This window comes from Malania oleifera, chromosome 6 (assembly GCF_029873635.1).
Source record: "Malania oleifera isolate guangnan ecotype guangnan chromosome 6, ASM2987363v1, whole genome shotgun sequence".
NCBI lineage: Eukaryota > Viridiplantae > Streptophyta > Magnoliopsida > Santalales > Ximeniaceae > Malania > Malania oleifera.
In genome coordinates this window covers 2,650,202-2,673,483 of record NC_080422.1, presented here as the reverse complement: position 1 = coordinate 2,673,483, position 23,282 = coordinate 2,650,202, and the positions used below count along the sequence as shown (strand labels likewise).

General features: G+C 35.4%; 2 protein-coding genes across 2 annotated transcripts; both read left to right on the top strand.

Annotated features, from left to right (window-relative positions):
* The first annotated feature begins 439 nt into the window (after positions 1-439).
* On the top strand, positions 440-1,291 carry LOC131157732 (uncharacterized). The gene has a single exon (XM_058112077.1). It carries the CDS (start codon positions 474-476, stop codon positions 1,107-1,109), a length of 636 nt encoding a protein of 211 aa, XP_057968060.1. The 5' UTR covers positions 440-473; the 3' UTR covers positions 1,110-1,291.
* A 6,461-nt stretch (positions 1,292-7,752) lies between these two features.
* On the top strand, positions 7,753-19,132 carry LOC131157382 (embryogenesis-associated protein EMB8-like). The gene is made up of 8 exons (XM_058111489.1): positions 7,753-8,296; positions 8,887-9,015; positions 15,368-15,499; positions 17,624-17,766; positions 17,869-17,966; positions 18,042-18,136; positions 18,375-18,428; positions 18,691-19,132. Exons 1-8 carry the CDS (start codon positions 7,850-7,852, stop codon positions 18,916-18,918), a joined length of 1,326 nt encoding a protein of 441 aa, XP_057967472.1. The 5' UTR covers positions 7,753-7,849; the 3' UTR covers positions 18,919-19,132.
* The last annotated feature ends 4,150 nt before the right edge of the window (positions 19,133-23,282 follow it).

Sequence of the window (23,282 nt, the reverse complement as noted above, 5' to 3'; positions counted from 1 at the left end):
AGTTTTCGAGCAGCTCGCAAATATGTATGACTTACTCGCACACATAGATATGAGATACCTTCCTTATATAGCCCAATTTTAATTGAATAAAATATATAAAGTAGAACCATGGAATCCTTGTTTTCAGTAAGTAGTTAGCCTTGGATAGTTGGAAGAAGCTCTTTTATGTCAACAATGACATGAAAGCCAAAATCATTTCACAATGTATAGACACAATCTTTAATAGAATTTATATACAAATAATTTTTTGGAAGGAAATTACTAAATTAGCACTAAACTAATGGGCTTCAAAACTTTTGGCAGATTACATTTCAACAGAGCAGCCCAACTTGCCATATAGCCAAATTAGGCCCACAAGCTCCTTTGCCCAACTCTAACACGACCCACGTAATCTAAAGTATAACAAAATAATTGTCCTAATTCCACATGCCAGGCGCCAACTTTTTTTCTGAATTTTAGGTAAACAACTCCCCATGCTAACTGTCTTTGCAGTTCAACCGCCCGCGAACCACCGCGGCCGGCCGCACCCGATCCCCACTCTTATAAATAGCAAATCCACGCCTAGTATTCCCAACAATTCTCCAGCCACCCCTCTCCATTTCCCAAAATCCCATACGCGTCCCTCGCCTGCGACCGCCTCCGGAATGGCCACTTCCAGGTCGAAGCAAGACGAGCGCGCGGGAGCGGAGATAGTGCGCGGGGCGGAGGAGTGTTACCGCCACTCCGTGGAGCTGCTGGAGGAGCTGGGGTTCCCGAGGGGAGTGCTGCCGCTGAGGAATCTGGAGGAGTGCGGGAGAGTGCGGGAGACGGGGTTCGTGTGGATGAAGCAAACGGCGCCGTACGAGCACTTCTTCGAGGGGACGAAGACGCGGGTGAGCTACGCGGTGGAGGTGACGGGGTACGTGGAGAGGTTGAGGATGAAGAGGATGACGGGGGTGAAGAGCAAGCAGGTGATGCTGTGGGTCCCCATCACGGAGATGAGCGTGGAGGAGCCGGCGCGCCGCCGGATCCACTTCAAGACGCCTGTGGGCCTGGGGCGGGCGTTCCCGGTCACGGCGTTCATGACGGAGGAGGAGAAGAAGAAGTACCTGGAGACGGCCAACGAGTGATGGATATATGGAACGGCGTCGTTTCTTTGTTAGTGGCTTTGGTTAATCCTCATATTTTGTGATGATCTTGCTTTTCCGTAACGTCTGTTTTGATCATTTTGTGATCGAAGAACTTTATAGAGCTTGTGTTCTAAATTTTCTGAAAATATTCATAATTAAATTTATAATTTCTATTATTCTAATTATATATTTTAGCTGTTATTTGATTAAAAAAATAAAAGTAAATATGTGACCAAGTTGTTTTTCACTTTATTTTTTCAATTAAACCTTACTTGCTAGTTTTCGATTTTTGGTTCCTATTCTTATCTTTTAGATGTAGTTTTAGGTTTAGGTTTTTTTGCTTCCCCACATTGATGCTGCCCCTTAGTAAACATATTATTAGGCATTTACAATAATATATTGAATAATAAAAATAGATCATAAATAAATTCAAAACTATATAAATAAAAAATTAATTTTATTTTCTCATTTATAATTTTTAGTTTTTACTATTTTAATTAATTATTAAAAAATTATTAATTTAATAATGCATTCATAATCACATGTTATGTTCTTATAATAATTTTAATAAGAATATCGGTCTTTTTTTTTAATCCAATCAACTAGAAAAATGAATGATACTTTATCATTGTCATGAAATATAGATTGTTTACTTAACTTTTTTTTTTTTTTAATCTCATTTTTTGTAGATTAGCCAATCAATTTATGGTGTGTACTCAATTTCATCATTTGTTAAATAAACACATAAGAAAATTAGTTATGGACAAAAAACTGTGATGTTTGTATTCACTGGCATGAAGTCATACCAAAATATAACGTTCGATAGATAAATATAATTACATAACTCTAAAATAAATTGACATAGAACGGTTCTAAGTAGCCCTAGTCCTACATTTGACCATATTCATAACACACACACAATATCATAATTTAAGGGAATAATTGAATTAACTAAGCAAAACATCACAAACATATTCTAATAATCACAGGTTGTTGAGATTTTAAAAACGTATATGATTTGGTTTAAAAGTTCTCGGTTGATCATTTATTCAAGTAATCAAGTTCACTTTAAAATATGTTATATTAGAAGTCTTAAATCACAAATCCTAACCCACAAATCAAATATCCCTAAGGGTAGTGCTAGCAAACATGTTCATGTTGAAAATCTATGAAGATTCAAAGAGAATAAACAAAGTTTTCAATCAATAATTCAAGTAGAGTTTCAAGGCTTACAAGGGACTGTTAGGAGCTATTTTGGATTCGAATGACAAACACCAAAGCACATAAGTACTCGATCGCACCACGAACAAGTTTATTGATCCATAGGAATCTTGAGACAATAATGAAGCTTGATAAAGGTTCTGACTGTGAGCTATGAAAGAAGAGTGGGGCATGGAGTGTTGATGATGACGTTAATATTGTCCTAGCCTCTCACCACCCAATCGCTGGGGAGATGGAACGTAGCCTCAGACTACTCAATCACAATGAGAGGAATAAGTTTTACAAGCTCAAGCAAAGAGTTCTTTTAATTGACAATACAAATACCACTTGTACAATACAAGTGATGACATTTACATACATATGCACATGACTTACACATAGTTTCTTAAGAAATTAAAGAAAATACAAAAAACGAGTAAAATATTTAAAACATGGATAATGAAGTTCCTAAGAAATAGTTTGTCATAGAAAATAAGTGTCTAGGAATTAGAATAGTTATGATAGTAGAGTCTATGAACTCAAAATTAAATAAATGCTTCTTAAAATACCAAGACTCTTTGACTTGCAAGTTATCATCCTTTTTCCAAGTTAACTTTCAAGAGAAGCTTTAATTGTGAGTTTTTCCCATGTAGTGGCTGAATTCAAGGGGAGGGAGAAAAAGGTAATTTTGGTCTTTTATTTCATGGGTCTTCAAGTGGTCTTTAATTCCATGCTCCAAAGCTTAAGTCATTTATTTTATTCTCCAAGCTCATCTAATGTAAAAGTCCATTAAGTGATCATTTGGGCTTGAACTTCAAAGTACCTGCAAATAAAGTTCACATCCAATGGTGGACTTCTGGTGGTCGTTCACGTATCACAATATTCGCGAAAGATACTCGAGGTGCATGTTGATCCCTATCATAAATATTGCAAGATTATATATATGTATCATAATTTTTTTTTCCTTTTTTTTTTCCCTTCTATTTATTGCAAAGCATTGCAAACAATTTAGTTAAGTGAAATGTAACTAGGTTGATATCTACAAAAAAAAAAAAATTTGTGTGCTTTTTAATTTGAAGGTCTCAAATGAAAAATAGTTTTGTGGGCTAGTATTTGTAATTTATTTGCATTTGATATATCTATTTTAATTTATCATTGTTCAATCCTTTTGATGCTTTTGTCCATTGAAATGCTTTATTATTGTATTTTTTTCATGATTGGTGTTGTAATTGTGCATAAGAACTTTCATTTGATTTAAAAAGTGCTTCTAAAAAAACACCATTTTTTGTTTCCTTTTTTTATTGTTTTCATTATTATATAATAAAAATGTACTTTTTAAAATTTTCTATTAAATTTTATTGTCAATTTTCAATTGTTGTATCAAAAACTAAAATCTAAATTTGATGATTTTTAGTTATTATATCAAAATATTTTGATAGAATAAATTGTTTTTAAATATTTTTTAATAAAACTAAATAAATAAATGTTTAAATTTTAAAATATATTAAAGTACAAATATTCATAAATTTTTATTTTTCAAAAAATATTAAAATTGATTTAAATATATTCTTACCATATACAATAGAGCTGCTCTTGGAGTGATAAAAATTGAGTTAAAAAGTATAAATTAAGTAGAATATCTACGCCAATAGGGGTAGGCACAAAACCTAGTCCCAGTTCCATCAAATTTGACAATATCAAATATTGTAGAAGATGATCTCGATGCCATAACAACAATCGCTCTGATACTAATTTATGGGATATGAATCGAATAATTAAGATGCATAGTAGAATAAATACAACAAGTAAATGAAACACAACCAGAACAAAAACAACAATAAGATTTACGTGGTTCGACAAAGCTTACATCCACAAAAGCAATGACACACAAATTTCACTATGGAAATCAAAAAGTACACAATACATGTCACGACCTGCCCAAACTGTCACGACCTACTCATTTTCAACATTTTTTTTTATAATAATAATATCAACGTCATGCATTCCAGCTCAGCAGGTCAACATCCACCTGGACCTGTGGGTACCAGGAATATAACAGAATATACTTAGCAGAGGCCTAAGCAGTAGAAAGCATATAAACAGTACTATATCAGCGGGGCTTTTCCTGCTCTTCTATCTGGGGCTCCTGAAAAGTTTATAAGATTTAGAGGTGAGACACCTCTCAGTAAGGGAAATAAACTAATACCAGTGTGTGGCAACATGAGTATTCTGTGTTCTACATATATCATATATAACATATTTAGTACTGTTAATCAAATCTGGAAAAACATATGTATATCAAAACATGGCAGAACATACTGCATTTTCATAACATATCTCATCTCATATCATAATAATAATAACATAAAAACATCCTCGTAGGTTAGTTGGCTGTTGTCATGTATTACCCCCACATGACTAGGTTGTGTGGTCCGAAGGCGGGACTTAACAATGGTTGGCCGACCACTGCCAAATCAAATAGCAGTCTGTAGGTCCGATGGGTCTACCAGACTTATTCCGTACACCAGAGGCGATCACAACACACTTCTTTAATAACCACATCGACCATCCAATCTCACACCACTCCGTATAGCGGCGTTAACACAAATATCATGATCACAAAGACGATGGACACATAACAACGGTACCGTGCAAGTGCTAGCCTAGACCAAGCCAACCAAGTTCAGATATCATATAATACATACTGAAACTGTGATACATGGATATCTCATATCATTAATTTTCACATCAATCATATCATTTTGCATACATACGTGTATCATGAAAATCATCGGCCCGTACGCCGGTATTACACATTTTATCATAGTTTGGCCCGTACACCGGCAAATCATAGCACAACCCGTACGCTGGCAAATCACATCACATAGCACGGCCCGTACGCCGATTTTTCCATCATAAAAATCCATATCATCCACATTCCTAGAAAACAGTATTTCACAACATTTTTACTCATGCCACAAATATGAATTTTCACATATTCAACATACGATCATTTTCACAGTATTTTACAAATATAAATCATATATATATATATATATATATTTCTTGAAACTAGATACTATATATACATATACATGCATTTTCTCAAAACGAAACTAGTTTAATTTATCCCCTTACCTGATTTCTGAAAAGCTTTTAATAAAATTGCCCCGCACCCGCAGGGTTCCTACCTCAACACCCTAAAAATGAAAACTCCCCGTATTAAAGTTCAGTATTTTCGTACGTACAATATTTTCTATAACTATCACTAAGTCAAATTCAGCTTAAAAGCCTTACCTCAACTTATGGATGATTTCCTACGTTCCCAATTCAACACCCCTGGAAATGAAAACTCCCAATATTAAAGTTCAGTATTTCTAAGCGTATAACACTTTTCTCAACTGTCACAAATCCAAATATTGAGTAAAAAGCCAGGGATTTGGAATGGTTTCCACCTAACTTTCACCAACGATCCGCTCCAGCAGATTTGGAGAGAACTTCCCTATGAGCGTCGTGGTGACTTCGGATTGTCGATCCGGCGAAGGTCTGGCCCGAAATCGATGAAAGAAAGAGGGAGAACCAAAGTGGAGAGAGAGAGAGAGGATAAATTTCTTAATCCTTAAGTAAAATTCGGATTTTCCCATATTTATAGAACAGGGGATTTCGTCGACGAGCCATGTCATTCGTTGACAAATCTTTCATTAATTTAGTCAACGAAATTCAGTTGGCTCAAAACCCCCCTCTCGGTATTTCTTCGTCGACGAATCACTATATTCGTCGATGAATTTTCTTAAGCCTTCGTCGACGAAGTCGACTGCTTCCTTCTGTTTCCGGCTTCCATTTCCCTTTCTTTATTATTTAAATACCATTTTTATTCGGGTCGTTACAATACACTTCTCAAATGATCACTCTCCCTATCAATATATGCCCTGAATAAGATATATAATAGTCCCTCAGAGGTTTCCCTCCGAATACCCAACCACCCAACGTTCAAATTCAAAATTCAAAAAAACTGCTTGCTACCCAGAACTTCTCATCGATGAGAATAGGAGATTCGTCGACGAGACCAAGAAGAACACTTGTTGAAGAATCATTCCACTCGTTAATGATCTAATTTTTCTGCTCTCGGTATCTTAGAAATTCTGAACTTTTGGGCCTCTCGGGATCTTCTCGTTGACGAGTACAAGACACTCGTCGACGAGTCCTTACTGTCTCATCATCGACGATCACAGGGCACTTGTCGACGAGTCTTTGCTATCTCCATATCGACGATCGCAGGGCACTCGTCGACGAGCCCCTGCTGTGCTGCCCCTTCATGTTTTTCTTTCTTCTTTGTTTATGAAAACCAAAGTATAAGAGTCACACCACAAACAACACACAAGTATATCCTTCACTCTCTTCTATCATAAACCAAAGTTCCTGGTTCCATCAAATTTGACGAAGTCAAATCTTGCAGAAGATGATCCCAAAGCCATATCATCAATGGCTCTAATACCAATTTGTTGTAATAATGGGTCGGATGAGTAGGATGCACAGCGGAATAAATACGCAACAAGAAAATCAAACTCAAACAGAAAACATGAAATAACAAGCACAACAATAAGATGTATATGATTCGGCAAAGCCTACATACACAGAAGCAATCGACATAAAAATTTCACTAAGAAATTTGAGAATACACAATACACTTCACCAATAACTCTCTTATATCTCACAATACCCTCAGATAGGGATAAATAGACTTTCTTCGGAGGTTTCCCTCTAATTACCCAACCATCCCAATGTTCAAATTCAAAATTCAAAAAAATTGCTCGCAACCTAGGCACATTCGTCGACGATCCATATAAGACCACTCATCGACGAGAACAGGGAATTCATCGACAAGTCCAGAACTCTGAGATTTTTCTACTCTTGGGATATACTCGTCGACGAGTCCCTATTGGGTTGTGTTGTCCCTTCATGTTTTTCTTCCTTCTTTATTTACGAACTCCAAAGTAAAAGAGTCACACCATAAATAACACTCACAACGATTATAAATTCTAATATACTCTTTGCATTTGTTGTTTGATAGGTTGGTTGGGGATCACATTAGTATGACATACATCAAACATCTTATTTTAATGAATTTATGGTTTACCTAACCAAATAATAATAATAATAATAATAATAATAATAATAGATAGTATATTATACATATACTATCTATTTATTTTTATTTTAAATTATATAAATTTAGTGTTATTTAATAACATAATCAAATTTGAATTGCTTACTCATGAGTCAATTTTGGCTGTTTGAGTATTAAAGTTTGGTGTCGGATTCCTTTCATGGGACATATAACTCCAAATCGAAAAGGTCTGTGTTGGAAGTTGCAATGCCAAAAATGCCCTTCATCCTCTTGGTGGCTGAGGGGTATAAAAGACATTCCAATTCCAGATGACTTGACTCACACTTAATTGTTCGACCAAAATGGTTAACTCGAAAGAAAAGCAAAGCGGTCTTAACCGGAAAGCTTTCCTGGTTCCGGAACAAAAAGACCGATGGTGAGAGCCTTCGTGGGCTCTGCGGCGCCTCTCCCGTCCTTCTCCCACCTCCACCAGTTTCCTCATCCACACTCTCCAATAACCGCTTCGACCACCAAGGTCACTCCGGCACCGGCGAAGCCATTCTCCCCGGCCGTTCCCGCCGCCGCCCGCCCAATGCCCCTCCGCCGCGGCCGCTCGTCGTCGCTTGAGATCCTCGGCGGCGCCCGCGACTCTTTCCTCCCCGCGCTGATAGGGACCCTCGACCGCCCCTACGGCCCCTTCCCTTTACTCGGATGGAATGGCCACGTCGAGACCATATTTGCCGCGTTCTTTCGGTCCGTCCCCGACGTCCGGTTTAGGCGCGAGTGTCTCAGGGCGAAGGACGACGGCGCTGTCGCCCTCGATTGGGTCTCCGGCGACGACCGACGACTTCCTGCCGATTCTCCCGTCTTGATTTTACTGGTCCGGCTCTTTCTGACTTCTGTTGCTTTGCTTTCTCTTTTATCTGCTTGACAGTTGAGTAACAGTCGGAAATGATAATGAAGGGGAAAAGTTGGATGTTGCAGCTGCCACTGTAACCCAACCCTGCTGTTAGATTCCAAATTTCAATTATTTTCCTGTATTTTCTCTGCGATCAAAACGAGAATGTCATTTCTACTACTAGTAATCTTGATATGCCAGGGCATCGCGTCGGTTGTGCTAAATTGAAGCACGCAAACATTTTTGGAAGACTTAGGCTGCGTTTGAATCAAGGGTTTTGTGAGGGAAAAGGAAAGAAAAAAATATGAACTTTTATTGTATTTTTTCTGCATCTCAAATTCAATTAAGAGTGAAAAATTTTCAAAAATTATTGCAAATTAGTAAACATAACCTGATTGTGGCATGCAAAATTAAAAACTTGTGTATTGATTTACAATATATTTTGTTTTCTTTCTCATTACCCTAACTCACAAAACAAGAAAGAAATGGATTTCTTCATATTTTCCATCAGTTGCTTCAAACTTTCATAGCTCCAAACCGATCCAACCATTGCTAATGATGGATAATTGCAGCCAGGGCTGACAGGAGGGAGTGGGGATGCATACGTGAGGCATATGCTGATTCGAGCAAAGAGTAATGGATGGAGAGTCGTGGTGTTCAACAGCCGTGGTTGTGCCGATAGCCCTGTGACCACTCCAAAGGTACTGTATAGCTAGGATGCAATAAAATTATGGGTTTTGACCAAACTTTCAGTTATAATCATTTTAATTAACAAATGATTTTGTTTATGCAATTGATTCAATTGGAAAAATTATAGCTTTCAGCCAAATTTTAAATTTTAAATTTAGTTAACAGATGGTTGTGTCGCGACCTGCTCCTACGCGTGGCAGAAACACAACCACATGTGTTTGCCCTGAGGTACGCGAACTAGAAAAGGTGTTATTTTAAAAGGTAATGGTCTCGGCATCTCCAACTGAGTCACCAAGCTGTCGCGACGTTTTCGGACGCTAACTTGGGACGACTTAAAAATGATAAAAAAAGTGAAGTGTGTGGATTTTGAAAATGTGATTTTCGTGGAAAATAATGTGTATGAACTCGCTACTAATCTTTTAAAGTGCGGTTAGAACACTTGATTACTACCCAATTAAGGATAAAATCGATCTGTGCTACCAGAGTCAGGTTCGGGAGTTCGATTACGTAAGGGAAATGTATTAGCACTCCCTACGCACCCGTTGTTACGAACGGTACCTAATTAATCGAAAATTATCCCAAAATAAATATATTAAGCCTTTTTATTTTACTATGTGAAGAAAATGTACATAATAAAATGTTATATGGATATTCCCTCAAAACCGGCGCATACCAAACTCCGAAGAGCTCAATGCCTCTCATTGCAATCATCGGGATGGAAAATCGAGAAAATAGTTTACAAAAATACTCTCCCGGAGTTTTGAAGTCTTTATAGAATTTTCTGAATGAAAAGTAATATTCCGAAAGGTTTTGGAATTTATTCGGGATGGAAACAATTTTCTGAGCCTCAAAACATTTTTATTTATTTATTTTTGGATTTTTGGTGATTTTTTCATATTTTTCTGAATTTTTTAAATAATTAAATAAAAAAAATGGAATTAAGGCAAAAACAATGAAACTTGAGTTTGAAAATATTTTTCCTAATTTTTTTGTGATTTTTCTAAATTTTCAAATAACTAAAATAATAAGAAAATACAAGATACCGGTTCAAGATCGATTCAGTGGGTCAAACGGTTCGCAGAGGAATAGATCGGGTTTGCCTTTCAAATATATAGTAAGTAAATGACATTATAAAAAAAATAGGCAAATAGGCATTTCAAATCGTTCAACATGAAAATAAGAACAAAAAGGGAGCAATGAAATAAAATGATAACTAACTCTTCAAAGCTCTAAATACCAATCCAACCGGTCATAATCAAGATGAACGTGTCATGAAGAACCTGCAAAAGTTTTGGCTTCATTAGACGAGTAATTACCATCCAATCATCGAAGTCATGTGGACTTGCGTAGGCGCCAGTGAACTTGGCGTTGCTGCAGTGAGTCGGTTGTCTAAGAAGTAAAAATAAAGTTGTAAACTTAAAAAAAAATTAATCCGAATGGTGAAAATTAGGAAGAAAGGATCAGAAACCATCTAGTAAAATTTCGTCTCGATCAGATAAGAAATCACCATTCGATTGGCTTCAACAAATTGAACGCACAAACGCCGACGACTCCACTGCTGCGGCGGCAAGGCTACGGTTTGAGGCAAATAAATAAATTTTCAAAGCTCTAAATAATAATCCAATTGGTGAAAATTAAGATGAGTGAATTAGAAACAACCTGGCAAAATTTTAGCTCGATCAAATAAGAAATCGCCGTTCGATTGGCTTCATCAAATTGATTGCGCAGGCGCCAATGACTCCACTATTGCACTGGCAAGATGGCTTTCCAAAAAATTAAAACGAAGTTGTAAAGCTCAAAATCGTAATCTACAACAACAACAACAAAATCAAGCCTTAGTCCTACTAAGTGGGGTCGGTTATATAAATCATTTTCCACCAATTTTTGCGATCATGGACCATTTCTTTTGATAGATTTAAAAATATTAAATCCTTACTCACTATCTTCTCCCAAGTTATTTTAGGTCTACCCCTACCCCTTCTACTGCTCCCCATAGTAACTAAGTCACTCTTGCTTACAGGTGCACTATAAGGCCTACTTTGCAAGTGTCCATACCATCTGAGTCGTCCTTCCCTTATCTTATCTTCTATAGGAACTTACCACGAATATGTTCATTCCTTATCTTTCAATGTTATACCACTCGTCCATCTAAGCATCCTCATCTCGGCAACTTTTACTTTTTGGACTCAAAATCGTAATCTAAATGGTGAAAATTAAGGCGAAAGGATCATAAACAACCTGGTAAAATCTCGCCTTGATCAGATAAGAAATCTTCGTTCGATTGGTTTCATCAAATTGATTGCGCAGATGCCAACGACTCCACTGCTGTATCCACGAGACGACTATCCAAGAAATTAAAACAAAGTTGTAAAGCTCAAAAATCATTATCCAAATGGTGAAAATTAGAAAGAAAGGGTCAGAAACGACGTGATAAAATTTCGTCTCGATCAAATGATAGAATGCGCAGGCACCAGAACCCATGGTTACCTCTGTGGTCTCTTATAAAATTCAAATTTGAATCCTCTTCAATTCCTAGGCAATTCCAATTTTAAAGTAAAACTGATAAGAGATAATACTATTGAAACAAATAAAACATGCACAGAGGTGGGGACTTGATCTACAAGAAAGTCAACAAAACAAAAACAACTTTTAATTTGAAATCTTGATGCAACATGGATCACCAAAAATGACAATTGCTTTTGAAATTTGCCACGCAGACCACCATGGCACATAGGAGCAAACAGTGTACCAAACAGTGAGTGAACAAAACGAACAGTGCTAGAAATGTATGCTACAGCACAATCTGGCAATGGGAAATGAAGAAGTCCGATCAAAATAGGAAATTAAACATTGAAATTTTGACAAAAAAAAAGCGACATGAGCAAACAACCAACTGAATAAAAATGTAACAAACAGATCTGGACGACCCAAACAAACCAACCAAAACAAATGAAATTGAAAATCAAACCACCCCTGCACTGAATCAAGGCTGGATAGCTTAACAACAACTCATTCTGGAAAACAATAACGGTGAAGAAAGATGAAGCAACACGAATCTTAATAAAAAAAAAAAAATTGTTGAAAAAAAAAACCAAACCACGAACGGATTTGTAGAGACACAAGACCACTGAGACTAGATCTGAATTGATCTGGTAGATGAGACCAAAGACGAGTGAGCCAGAGATGGGGACAAGGAAGGAGACGAAGGGGCAGAGAAGGAATCCCGGCGAGAGATAAGATTTGATGTGCCTGAGGGAACCACAATGCGAGCTATTTGATCGGATGCGACGATGGCCGGAGCAAGAAAACCTTGTGGCCGTGAATGAGGGTGGGGTGGTGTGCTCACAATCGTGCTTTGGGAAGTGAAGACAGTGGAGAGGGGAATGAGCGCGAAGGAGATGGAGGTGAGCCGTCGAGGTCTTTGCAAGGCCGTGTGTACGTGGAAACAGCAGTATGGCCGGCGAAGGAGGAGCAGTGTGGTGCTGCTCACAGCTGTGGTTGATGGCGTTGTCGGTAAGGAATGTGAGAGCCTGAGAGAGATGGGAGATAGACAAGCGATGATTCCGAAGTTGGTGGTCGGGAGAGTGCCGAAAGAGATGTTGTGCGTTGGTGGTGATGCTGATGTGAAGGTACGACAATGATAGTGCGTTGGTGATGGTTCGACAGCGATGGGGTGGAGTAGTCAAGAAGGTGGAGTCCTGCTACTGGGTTTGCATAGGGGTGTCCGGAGTAGGGGCTGGCCAGATCTAATGATTCAGCTTGACACCGGTGAGGAGAGGGGGGAACAAGGGGTTGCAAGGGATGGCCGGAGTTGCTGGCTTTGATGGCGACGACTTTGAGTGAGAGGGATGTATTAGGCTGTGGGTTTTAAGGGGGTTGCCGGTGGCGAGGTGTTGCATGGGAGGAGAGTTGTGCAGGTCTGGCCGTGAGTGGGTGAGGGTGTTCCCGCAACTAGTGTGGCCGTGAGGGATGAGGTTGCGAGGACTGTTGTGCGAGATGTTGGGGCTGAGTTCGGGTGAGAGTGAGGCTGTTGTGCGAGATGATGACGCCGGTGTGAATAGCTGCTACTGGGTGCCGTGCCGACTGAGTTGAGGAGAGGTGAGCTCGGTTGGTGCGAGTGTACCTCTAATGGTTGTTGGGGTTGCCAGAGTTGATGTGAGTGGCCAGAGATGAAGGTGGCAACGGAGTTTGTGGGCTGTGAGGTTTGCAGAAGTGTCCAATGGCTGTGTATGTGCGCTCTACTGTGAAGGCTACTCACGACTGTTCTTGATGCATGGGGGTGTTGTGAAGATGGTGATGAGATAGAGAGAGAATCGGAGAAAATGGAGAGTGAGAGAAAGTCGAGGGTGAGGGAGAGTGAAGGAGATGGAGAGCCCGTGAGGGTGATGGTCCGTACAGTGGTCGGAATGGTGCGTGGCCAGACCTGCGGTGTGGTTTGCTACTCGTGCTGGTGTTAGGTGGTGATGCGGTAGAGAGAGAGAGGCAATGGGAGAATGGAGAGATTCCGGTGAGAGAGCAAGCAACAGTGGGAGAAAAATGGAGAGAATGGAGATGGAAAAATAGAGACTCCCCACCTTTTTCTTGTAGATCTACGCCAGGACTCTCTTTATAAGGAGTCTGTAGTTCGCGCCAAAAGTTGGTTACAACAGTAGAATAATTTCCCCATACACGCGCGGTTCTGTTTGGGAGAGAATCATTTTTCCCATTGCGCTCATGCCTTTCCTTTTCATTTTTTGAATTTCTTATATATTTATTTCTGTTGTCCCATTTTGTATTCCCAAAAGGAAAGTCTCGAGTTTTAAAAATAAAGCTTAACTCTCGGAAATAGAAGGACCGGGACTAAAAAAAAAACGACTTAATAAAATACTCAATTTTAAAATCAAAAGACCCAGTTTAAAAATAAAAGACTCAATTCAAAAATTAAAAAACCCAATTTAAAATTTAAAAAACTCCATTCCAAAAATTTGAAAGTCTCAGTTTAAAAATTCAAAGACTCAAAATAAAAATAAAAATGAACTACTCAATCTAAAATTAAAAGACTCAACTCAAAAATTTCAAGACTCAATTTAAGATTAAAAAGACCTTAATTAAAACTCAATTTCCAAATTAAAAGACTCGATTTAAGAACTAGAAGGACTCTATTTTAAAAGTACCCTAAACTCATTTTTTAAAATAACCAGGACTCGATTTTAAAATGGGGCTCCAATTTAAAATAAGACGGGACTCGATTTGAAACAAAATGGGACTCAATCAGATCCTCCCATTCCTGAGATTCGAAGTCAACTTTTATTACGTCGGGTCTTCCCGAATTGGCATGGTTAAAATTGAGGTGTCTACAACTGCCCCTCGTTGTAGACTTTGTTGCTTTAAAGTAACAGTAGGAACTCTCCTTCGTTATTTGTAGTAACAAGATTGCAAAGATAAAAGATACCTATTTTAACCAGGCTGCAACTTTGATCAATCGGGTATTGTTTCTGTCAATTTGGGGGTGGGAGAAGAGCAACTAGGGCAAAATAGGAATGTTGCACAATTCTCTAAGAAATTGTTTATTGGTTTTTGGTTGGCTAATCAGCGAGGGCTAGTGGATAGTGGCTAGCATGGAATCACATGGGGGTGACAGTATGACCACCTGGATTCCCAATTTAATAACACACTTGATTCCCGAAAATTGGGAGGACCCGGACTCGGAAAGATGGCTTGATAAAAATGTTAAAAAAAATTCAATTTTAAAAATTAAACAACTCAACTCCAAAAAATTTGAAAATTTAGAAAAACTTAATTTAAAAATTAAAAATGCTCAAATTGAAAATTCAATTTAAAACAAAAGAGACTTATTTTTTAAAATACCAGAAAAAAAAAAAAAACCATTGACTCATTTTTTTTTGAATTATTATTAGTATTATTTTTTGGAAAATAACCTGGATGTGTTTTTTGAAAATAACCGGGACAGGACTCAATTTAAAAAAAAAAAAAAAACAATCGTCCAATTTTCGGGAATGGAAGTCAAATTTTATTACGCCAGGTCTCCTCATGGTTGCCTGATTAAAATTGGGGTGTCTGCAGGTTGTTTGATGGTAATTAATGCATTTGCGTGTCCTAAAGCTCATTCGTAAACTTCCATGGTTGTTGTGGTTGCTTCTGGGTGGTGCCAAGAATGGGGGCATGGCAACATGAAGCATCATTGTGGGTGTAATGCAAAGCTATAGAAATCTATTATTATTTGTGTTATTATTTTTTTTGACATTGTTCTTAGTCATCTGTCTTTTTTCTTTCTAGGTTGGAATAATTATATCATTTTGCTAAAGTTCCATTATGTATTTTCTGGTGTATTTTGTTTTATTTTACAATGCTGCAAATATGCAGTTTTATTCAGGTTCATTTACAGAAGACATTCGTCAAGTGGTCGCACATGTTGGAACTCGGTACCCAAAAGCCAACTTATATGCTGTTGGCTGGTCTCTGGGCGCAAATATTCTTGTTCGATATTTGGGTGAGGTAAGAGTAGGGTTAAAAAATCACACTGCTCTAGCTCTCATTTTCTTTTCTTTATTGTATATCAGTATATTATTTTTTTTGTGACAATTACTTGCATTTGCATTATTTTTCCACTCTTTCAGTTAATAGCTGCAATCCGAAGGTTGTCCATCTCTGCTATAAGCCTTTTTGTCAACCTCTATTGTATGTAGCTTCCATGCATATGGTTGATATATTTGGCATGAACATAAGATGATCCTCAACTTTGTCTCATTTCTCTAACCCATTTATATAACCATTGCTAGATATGTTACCTTTATTGTCACTGCTTTGGTCTTTATACAGGTATCTAGATGGTTCTTGTTCGACTGGTTTGCCCTTTATCTATTCTTTCTGATGATGGTGAACTCAAAATCAATTTGTGTTAGCTCTATCGGAATTAATATCTTCTAAATTATGGACCATTCTTTTCTTTGAGCTTTACTTTATTGAAGGGTTGAAAGTTGAGGTGGCAAAATTTGAGTTAAATCAGACCTGCTCACCCTCACCGTCTGAAATTAATGTACTTAGCCCATTAATAAACTGGTTGTGTAACCTGAAGTGGAACAAATGCTTTTACATAGGATATCTTATCTTCTTCTTCTTGCAATTATTTCTTTTCTTAATGAAGTTGTTTTATTTTCAAGAAAACCAGAATTGGACCCAAGTCACCCAACTATCAAGCATTTGGTCTGAGTTCTACTTCTTGACCTGTCACCGTTAATAGTGTTTTTCTTTGTTTTCTTAAACTTAAATTTTTTTCTCACTGTATATAATCATGACGGCCTGAGTTTAGTGACAGTACAGTTGTGATTGGATGCGGTTCAGATTTTGGAGTCTTGAATTGCTGTTGTCTCAACCTATTTCTAGTTCCATGTAAAACACAACTTAGAAAATGTAGGAAAATAAACAAATGGATTGTGAAGATATGCCCTTCCATGTCGTGATCATCAAGGAACTAAATGTGTAAACTTTGTGCATTGCTTTAGATGCCAATTTGGATGCATTTTTGTTGAGTAATTTTAGTTTCATCTGCACTTTTGCACTTTGTATTATCTGTAATAGTCCTGCATGTTCTACTTAGATGTGGCCATGTAATTTTAGGTGCCTGTGTGTCTCAACTTTGAGCCTAAAATAAGGTTCGCAATTGTCGTCTAATTGAGTCTAGTTACATTGTTATGTTCCATCATAAATCAACATTTAGGCTACTATGCAGACTTTTGATGCTGCGGCACACTCAGAACTGAGTTCATAAATCAACATTTAGGCTACTATGCAGACTTTTGATGCTGCGGCGGCACACTCAGAACTGAGTTCTGCTCATGGTTACTAAATATCTTTACAGCATTGACCCTTTATTGGCTCATCACAGGCAAGTAAATTCTTTTTATTACATGGGGAGAGAGATGGGACTGCTTATTAGTCTTGAATTCACTAACGGCTCGTTTGGTTCTGTGGAACAGTTATTTCTTGGAATAAGATGCAATATAGTATAAAATTGGGAAATTGAGGGAAAAGCTAGTCTTTGTATATTCCTAATTGTTTCATTCAATATGTAATAAGAAAGGAATAGAAATTCCAGTGGGGAAATTTAGGAATAGTTATTCTTTGTCCATTTCTTATTATGGACTCATAAAAGTTCATATTGTTATTTGATTTATAGTAGCCAACTTAATTTCTTGTATTACTTGTAACTAACCTATTATAACTAATCTATTACTAAGAATTGGCATTTTGCAAACCAAATGTACCTAACTTTCGCTTGAAGACTAGCCCATTTGAAAATTATGACATTCATAATCTGTACTCCTCACATGCTACTCTGATATCTCCTTATGTAGACATTGTTTAAGATGTGGACTTTATGAGGATAACAGAAATCTTAAAAGGGCTTGGGTTTGAAATAGCAAGATGTAGATTCTATAATTTTAATGATTTCACTGATGTACTCACTAGTTTGGATCCTGTGTATGTATTCGCTAATTCTTTTGTCATTATATTGGGCTGGTTTTGAGGAGCTATTTGCGTGAACTAGTTCTTTTCTGTCTCTCTCTTGTCTGTTCAACTACTTCTAACCTGTTCATTTTTTCTTACATGTTCTTGCAGGACTGTCATACGTGCCCTCTTTCTGGTGCTGTGTCCTTGTGTAATCCTTTCAGTTTGGCCATTGCAGACGAGGACATCCGTAAAGGCTTCAACATCGTTTATGACAAAAATCTTGCGAGTGCTCTACGCAAGATTTTCAAGAAGTAACCGTGTGATGATTTTTTTCAGTTTCTGCTTTCAATTAATTTATGGATAAAAGAAGTTCATATGGTAGAGAGTGTCATGGGAATCTGTTGGTTTTGCAGACATATTGTTCTCTTTGAAGACATTGGTGGTGAATATAATATCCCATTTTCTGCCAATGCCAAATCTATTAAAGACTTTGATGAAGGAGTTACCAGAGGTACATATTTCTTCCACATCAAAAGTTGAATTTTTCTATATGACTACTTACAGCATCTTTCGCTACTCTTTGCAGTTTCATTTGGTTTCAAGTCAGCAAATGACTATTACTCTAACTCGGGCAGTGCAGATTCTATAAAAGATGTCCAGACACCGTTGCTATGCATCCAGGCAAGATATCTGTAAAATTCTTTACACATTGTAGTATCATGAGTGTGAGTTTTCTTATAGAGAGTTCAAGTTGGGGAAAAGAATGATAAGAGAAGGCAAGATATCTGTAAAATTCTTTACACATTGTAGTATCATGAGTGTGAGTTTTCTTATAGAGAGTTCAAGTTGGGGAAAAGAATGATAAGAGAATTCAGGATTGACGGTCATATGTGCTAATTCATTTTGATGTTACTTGCAGGCTGCTAATGATCCAATTGCTCCATCCAGGGGCATTCCTCGCAAAGATATCCAGGTTAGTGCAGTGGTTTCTTGAGCTGTTTTTCTTGTGCACCATCTTAAACAAATGGAGATGGTGAACCGTTTTATTTAAATGGATCATAAATGGCTCACCCATTTTAACCCAAATATGTGCCGGCAAAACCACCAGTGGACAACCTCAACCGTGTTAAACAATTTTCTTCATTAGAATGAGACAGCATATCTTGGCAGCTTGTGAAAAACTTGCCATGGCACTCTGTTTTATTCAAATAGTGTATTGTCACATGTTATCTCAGGAAAATCCAAACTGTCTGCTGATAACCACACCGAAGGGTGGCCATCTGGGGTGGGTTGCGGGTGCCGGGGCACCGCTTGGAGCCCCGTGGACCGACCCTGTGGTGATGGAGTTTCTGGAGCATTTGGAGAGAGGAAAATCTCAAGCCCCTTCACCCCCCAGGGCCACCACCAAACCAGATAGTGTGGAAGAAGAGTGGGAAGAGCGCTTGCAGCCTACAACAGCATGACATTTCCTGAGAGAAAAATCTCAAGCCCCTCCACCCCCCAGGGCCACCACCAAACCAGATGGCGTGGAAGAAGAGGGGGAAGAGCGCTTGCAACCTGCAACAACGTGAAGGTCACTTGTTTGTTTCTTCTGTGTCTTGGAAGTGTAACCGCGATGCAGTCTAATGTTCAAACAACATTTATGAAGTATAACGCCATCTCAATTGTTTTTATTCATGTATTCTCTCTCTCTCTCTCTCATACGTGCGTGCACACATGGACACACATAATGAAGGGTTCCTTGAGTATGGCTGTCTTGGAGTGTATTCAAATGGAGTTAAGAGTTTGAGATCATGCAACAAACGAATTCAATTCAATTCAAAACCTTCATTATGTGTGTCCATGTGAGTTAATAGTGTTGAGTTTGAACTGACTTAAAACTTGAGTTCGACGTGATGAAACTTTATTTGATTATTGAATCATATATACACACTAGTAATTTAAAAATAAAATAAATAAAAAAGAGAAAAATAGCTTATTTCACACTTGGAAATATAGATTTCGAATTTTAGATTTAGATTTGGTTGAATTTGAAAAATTTTCAATGCAATTTTGTATTGCATTTTATCTAAATTCAATAATACCACTCTAAATCTAAAATCTATCCAAACATAAGGTTATGCCTCTTAAACTCTATTATCTATATACAAATGCTGTCTTAAACTTCTAAAAAAGATACTTGCACCCTCTAAATTATCTTCATGATTGTAAAAAAAATAAAATATATGCTTTTGTTAATAAAAAAAATAGTTAAATGTAACGAATATTGTAATGTCCTATGACACAAATATTGGTTAATAGTTTTTTAAGATAAAATTACCCTTATAAATTTAAGAAATATTATTAATAAATTTTACAAAAATGAGAGCAAAAAGATGCCCATAAGGGAAAAAAGACAAGAAATTATTTTTTGCACAAAAAAACAAAAGAAATATTATATTAAAAACATAGAAATATTAATTAAACTATAAGAATAAAAAAAGGATAGAAATTTGAGGAATTAAATGGGTAGTACAATATATTTTAATAAATAACATATATTATAGCTTTTACTAATTCACATAACATATATCTTATGAATTACATTGTACTATTTAATAAAATTTAATTAAAGAAATAACCCAACTTAATAAGCGAAATAATTTTTTATTTATTCATAAAATTTGATGCATTTTATATATCATGAATATAAATGATATTTGAAAATTCGAAAAAGTTTTGACAGTCCTAAGGTTGTTTGATTCTTGACGCCAAAAAGTTGTTACTAAATTAGATCAAGTAAAATTAAAATAAAAGGGTATACAAATATTTTATTATTTTAGTTAATGAATTTTAACTCCATTACCCCCTTCGATAGTTTAGGGGTGTAAGTATCGTTTTTAAAAATTTAAGGGTGCATTTGTAATGCATAATATAACTTAGTGGGTGTAAGTTTAGTTCTTTATAAAAATTGACTAATATCTTAAGCTTGTGAATAGTACTGTAAAATTTTAAACTCTACTCCTTACACTACTCGAATAGGTCAAGCTTGAATACGTTTCAAATAATTTAGAAGTTAATTTGACTCTTTTTTTTCTTATTGTTAGATTATTCCATTAGGGGCTCCAATTACATCTTTTTACATATGAAGACTCAAAATCATGACATAATGGCAATTTGAACTTAGTATAAACTGGTAAAATTAGCTTGCACTTCGCACTAAGCATACATATATATTTCAATAATTTGTTTTAATAATAATATGATAATTTAACACATTATTTGTTCAACAAAATTGACAAATATTGATAAATTTATATGAATAATATAATATTTATAAAAAATGCATATAATATATATTATTTTAAAAATGTTGTTGGGATGTATATTATGATAAAAATTTATTTGCAGATGATTAATTTAAATATAATAGTAATTGCGAAAAATAAAATACAGACATATACCATACTAATATTGAATGAAAATTTGAAATTTAAAATTTGAGTGATATTTTAATGCTTTATTTTATAACATATGGGAAGTTGAACATTTATTAAATTTATATGCATTTATGTATTTATATATAAATATATATTTATATATAATTGCAATATTTTGTTGTTTGAAACTTTTGGTGAAAATTAGGTGAGAAAAATTGTATTGTACATATTGTATTGAATATTTTAAAAATAATTTCAATCATTTTTTCAATTTTAATGTATATAATGTATGTAAATAGAAAATGCAATCCTATATATATTTTTACATTTTTGAATAATATAAATAAAAACTATTAGTGGATATAAACATAAGTCATAGAGAAAGAAAGAAAGAACAAATAATTTAGATTAATTTTAGGCAAAATATACTGACTTACCCTAAGGTTTCAACAATTCCATTAACTCTCTTAATGTTTAAAAAAATACCACAGACCCCTTTTGATGTTTACCAAAAAGACACAATCATATCCTCCAGAAATTTATCTATTTGCAAAATACAAGGAGAGGTTTGTTTCTTTTTGACAAACCTCAAGGAAGCTTTTGAATTTCTTGAAATTTCAGGAGAGATATCTAAAATTTTGAAACCTTAGGGGAGGATAGTGTCTTTTTGTCAAATCTTGGAGAGGTCAGTATAATTTATTCTTAATTTTTTAATAAAATGTATTGACAAAGAAAGTAATGGAAAGTGATTGAGCTGAACCCATTTAAAAAAATTTCTTTAGTAAAATTATTGCTCAACCCCCATAACAAATGATGTTGATTTCACATAATTAAAAACTTAACTTCAACCAAATTTGATGAGTTTTAGAATAATTACTCATTTCACTCGTATTTTGATTTATAGTTCCCTTATATTTCATTTCAAATGATTTGTTTGATAAAAAATTTAAAAAAAAAAAGAATTTTTTAAAACTTTCTCCTTATATCAATGACCAAATATTATTAAACACTAAAACTTATTAAAATACAATTTTGTTTATGATTTAATATATATTTAATTTTTATTATTTTTTATAGTTAAATATAAAAATAAATTTAATTTTTTAAAAATATTTTGTGAGTTTCAAAAGAGATGGGAATATTCTTTACCCATAATAATACAAATGTGCAAGTTCAATGAGTATATTACTGCATTATATTACTTAATAAGCAATTAAGGATAAATTCAATAAAATAAAATTTTAAAATTTTAAATCCACGTGACCCAATAAAACAGCGGAATCTGAAGTTTATATTTATATGGTATAGTACTATGAACATATATAAAGAAACCGACCATCCAATTCGAAAATTGGGCCCACCACCGACCCGCCTCTAAAATTTTTAATACTGCACGTGCTGGTCAGCAGGCAGCAGCTATGGCGTCGATCCTTGGGCCCATCCCCATGGCGCACTCTATTTTTTTTTTTTTTTTCTAAATTATTATAAATAATTTCCTTTTTTGGTTAATTATAATTTGTACAAATTAGGGGGCGAGAAAAATAAAAAAAATCGAACCAAGACGCAAAAGCAAATCAAATCGAACTTAAAAAGAGGGTAGCCATTTTTTATTTTTGGATTCTGTTCAGGATTTTTTATTTTTTATTGTTTCAAAACTTTTAATAACTACAATTAATTGACCTGAACCGGTATATTATAAATGTATATAAAAAAATATATGTTAAATATAATATCATATAATATTTTAATAATTTAAATTTAAATTTTATGTTGTACTAACATTGATACTTGAATTTTAATGATGAATAATTTAAATCTACATGTTGATTAGTATGTAAAAAAAATATTATTTTTAGTGACTTTAAAATTTTAAATTATGTTTAACGGTTTGATTTGATTAACCATTGGATGGTCCAAAAATCAATTAACTGAATATCAATTAACCATTTTAAATGGTTGTTTTGGTTCATATTTTCAACAAACCAAAATTTCGATTCAATTCAAGAGGTATGGTTCAATTAATTAAACCATGCTTACCCCTAGTACAAATGTCCTTTCAACAATTCACTTAGACCTTCATAATTTATACTATATATATATATATATATATAAATATAAATATTAAATCAATTAAAATTGATTAACTGATTTAACCGAAATTCGGTTTTGTCGATTTTGAGTTCAGTTAATATGGAATTTCGATCGATTTGGTTAATGAGATTTTTTAACCGACTAAATGGTCACTCCTAGACAAATGTAACATCTTCCTCTTCTGCAATGGCCTTTTTATGATGTTACAAATTTTCCTTCTGCTTAAAACTGTTCAAGATCGAAAATATGCAATCATATGGGGTGTATGATTTGAACTTGATGTGATTAGTAGGGATATAGATGAGTACGCATTTTTT

Bases quoted from the DNA above. Each gene is read 5' to 3' on its own strand.
- LOC131157732 (XM_058112077.1), top strand. From the start codon at position 474: ATGCTAACTGTCTTTGCAGTTCAACCGCCCGCGAACCACCGCGGCCGG.
- LOC131157382 (XM_058111489.1), top strand. From the start codon at position 7,850: ATGGTGAGAGCCTTCGTGGGCTCTGCGGCGCCTCTCCCGTCCTTCTCC. The intron at 17,767-17,868 runs GTAACCGTGTGA...TTGGTTTTGCAG, and splicing joins CTACGCAAGATTTTCAAGAA to ACATATTGTTCTCTTTGAAG. The intron at 18,429-18,690 runs GTTAGTGCAGTG...ATGTTATCTCAG, and splicing joins TTCCTCGCAAAGATATCCAG to GAAAATCCAAACTGTCTGCT.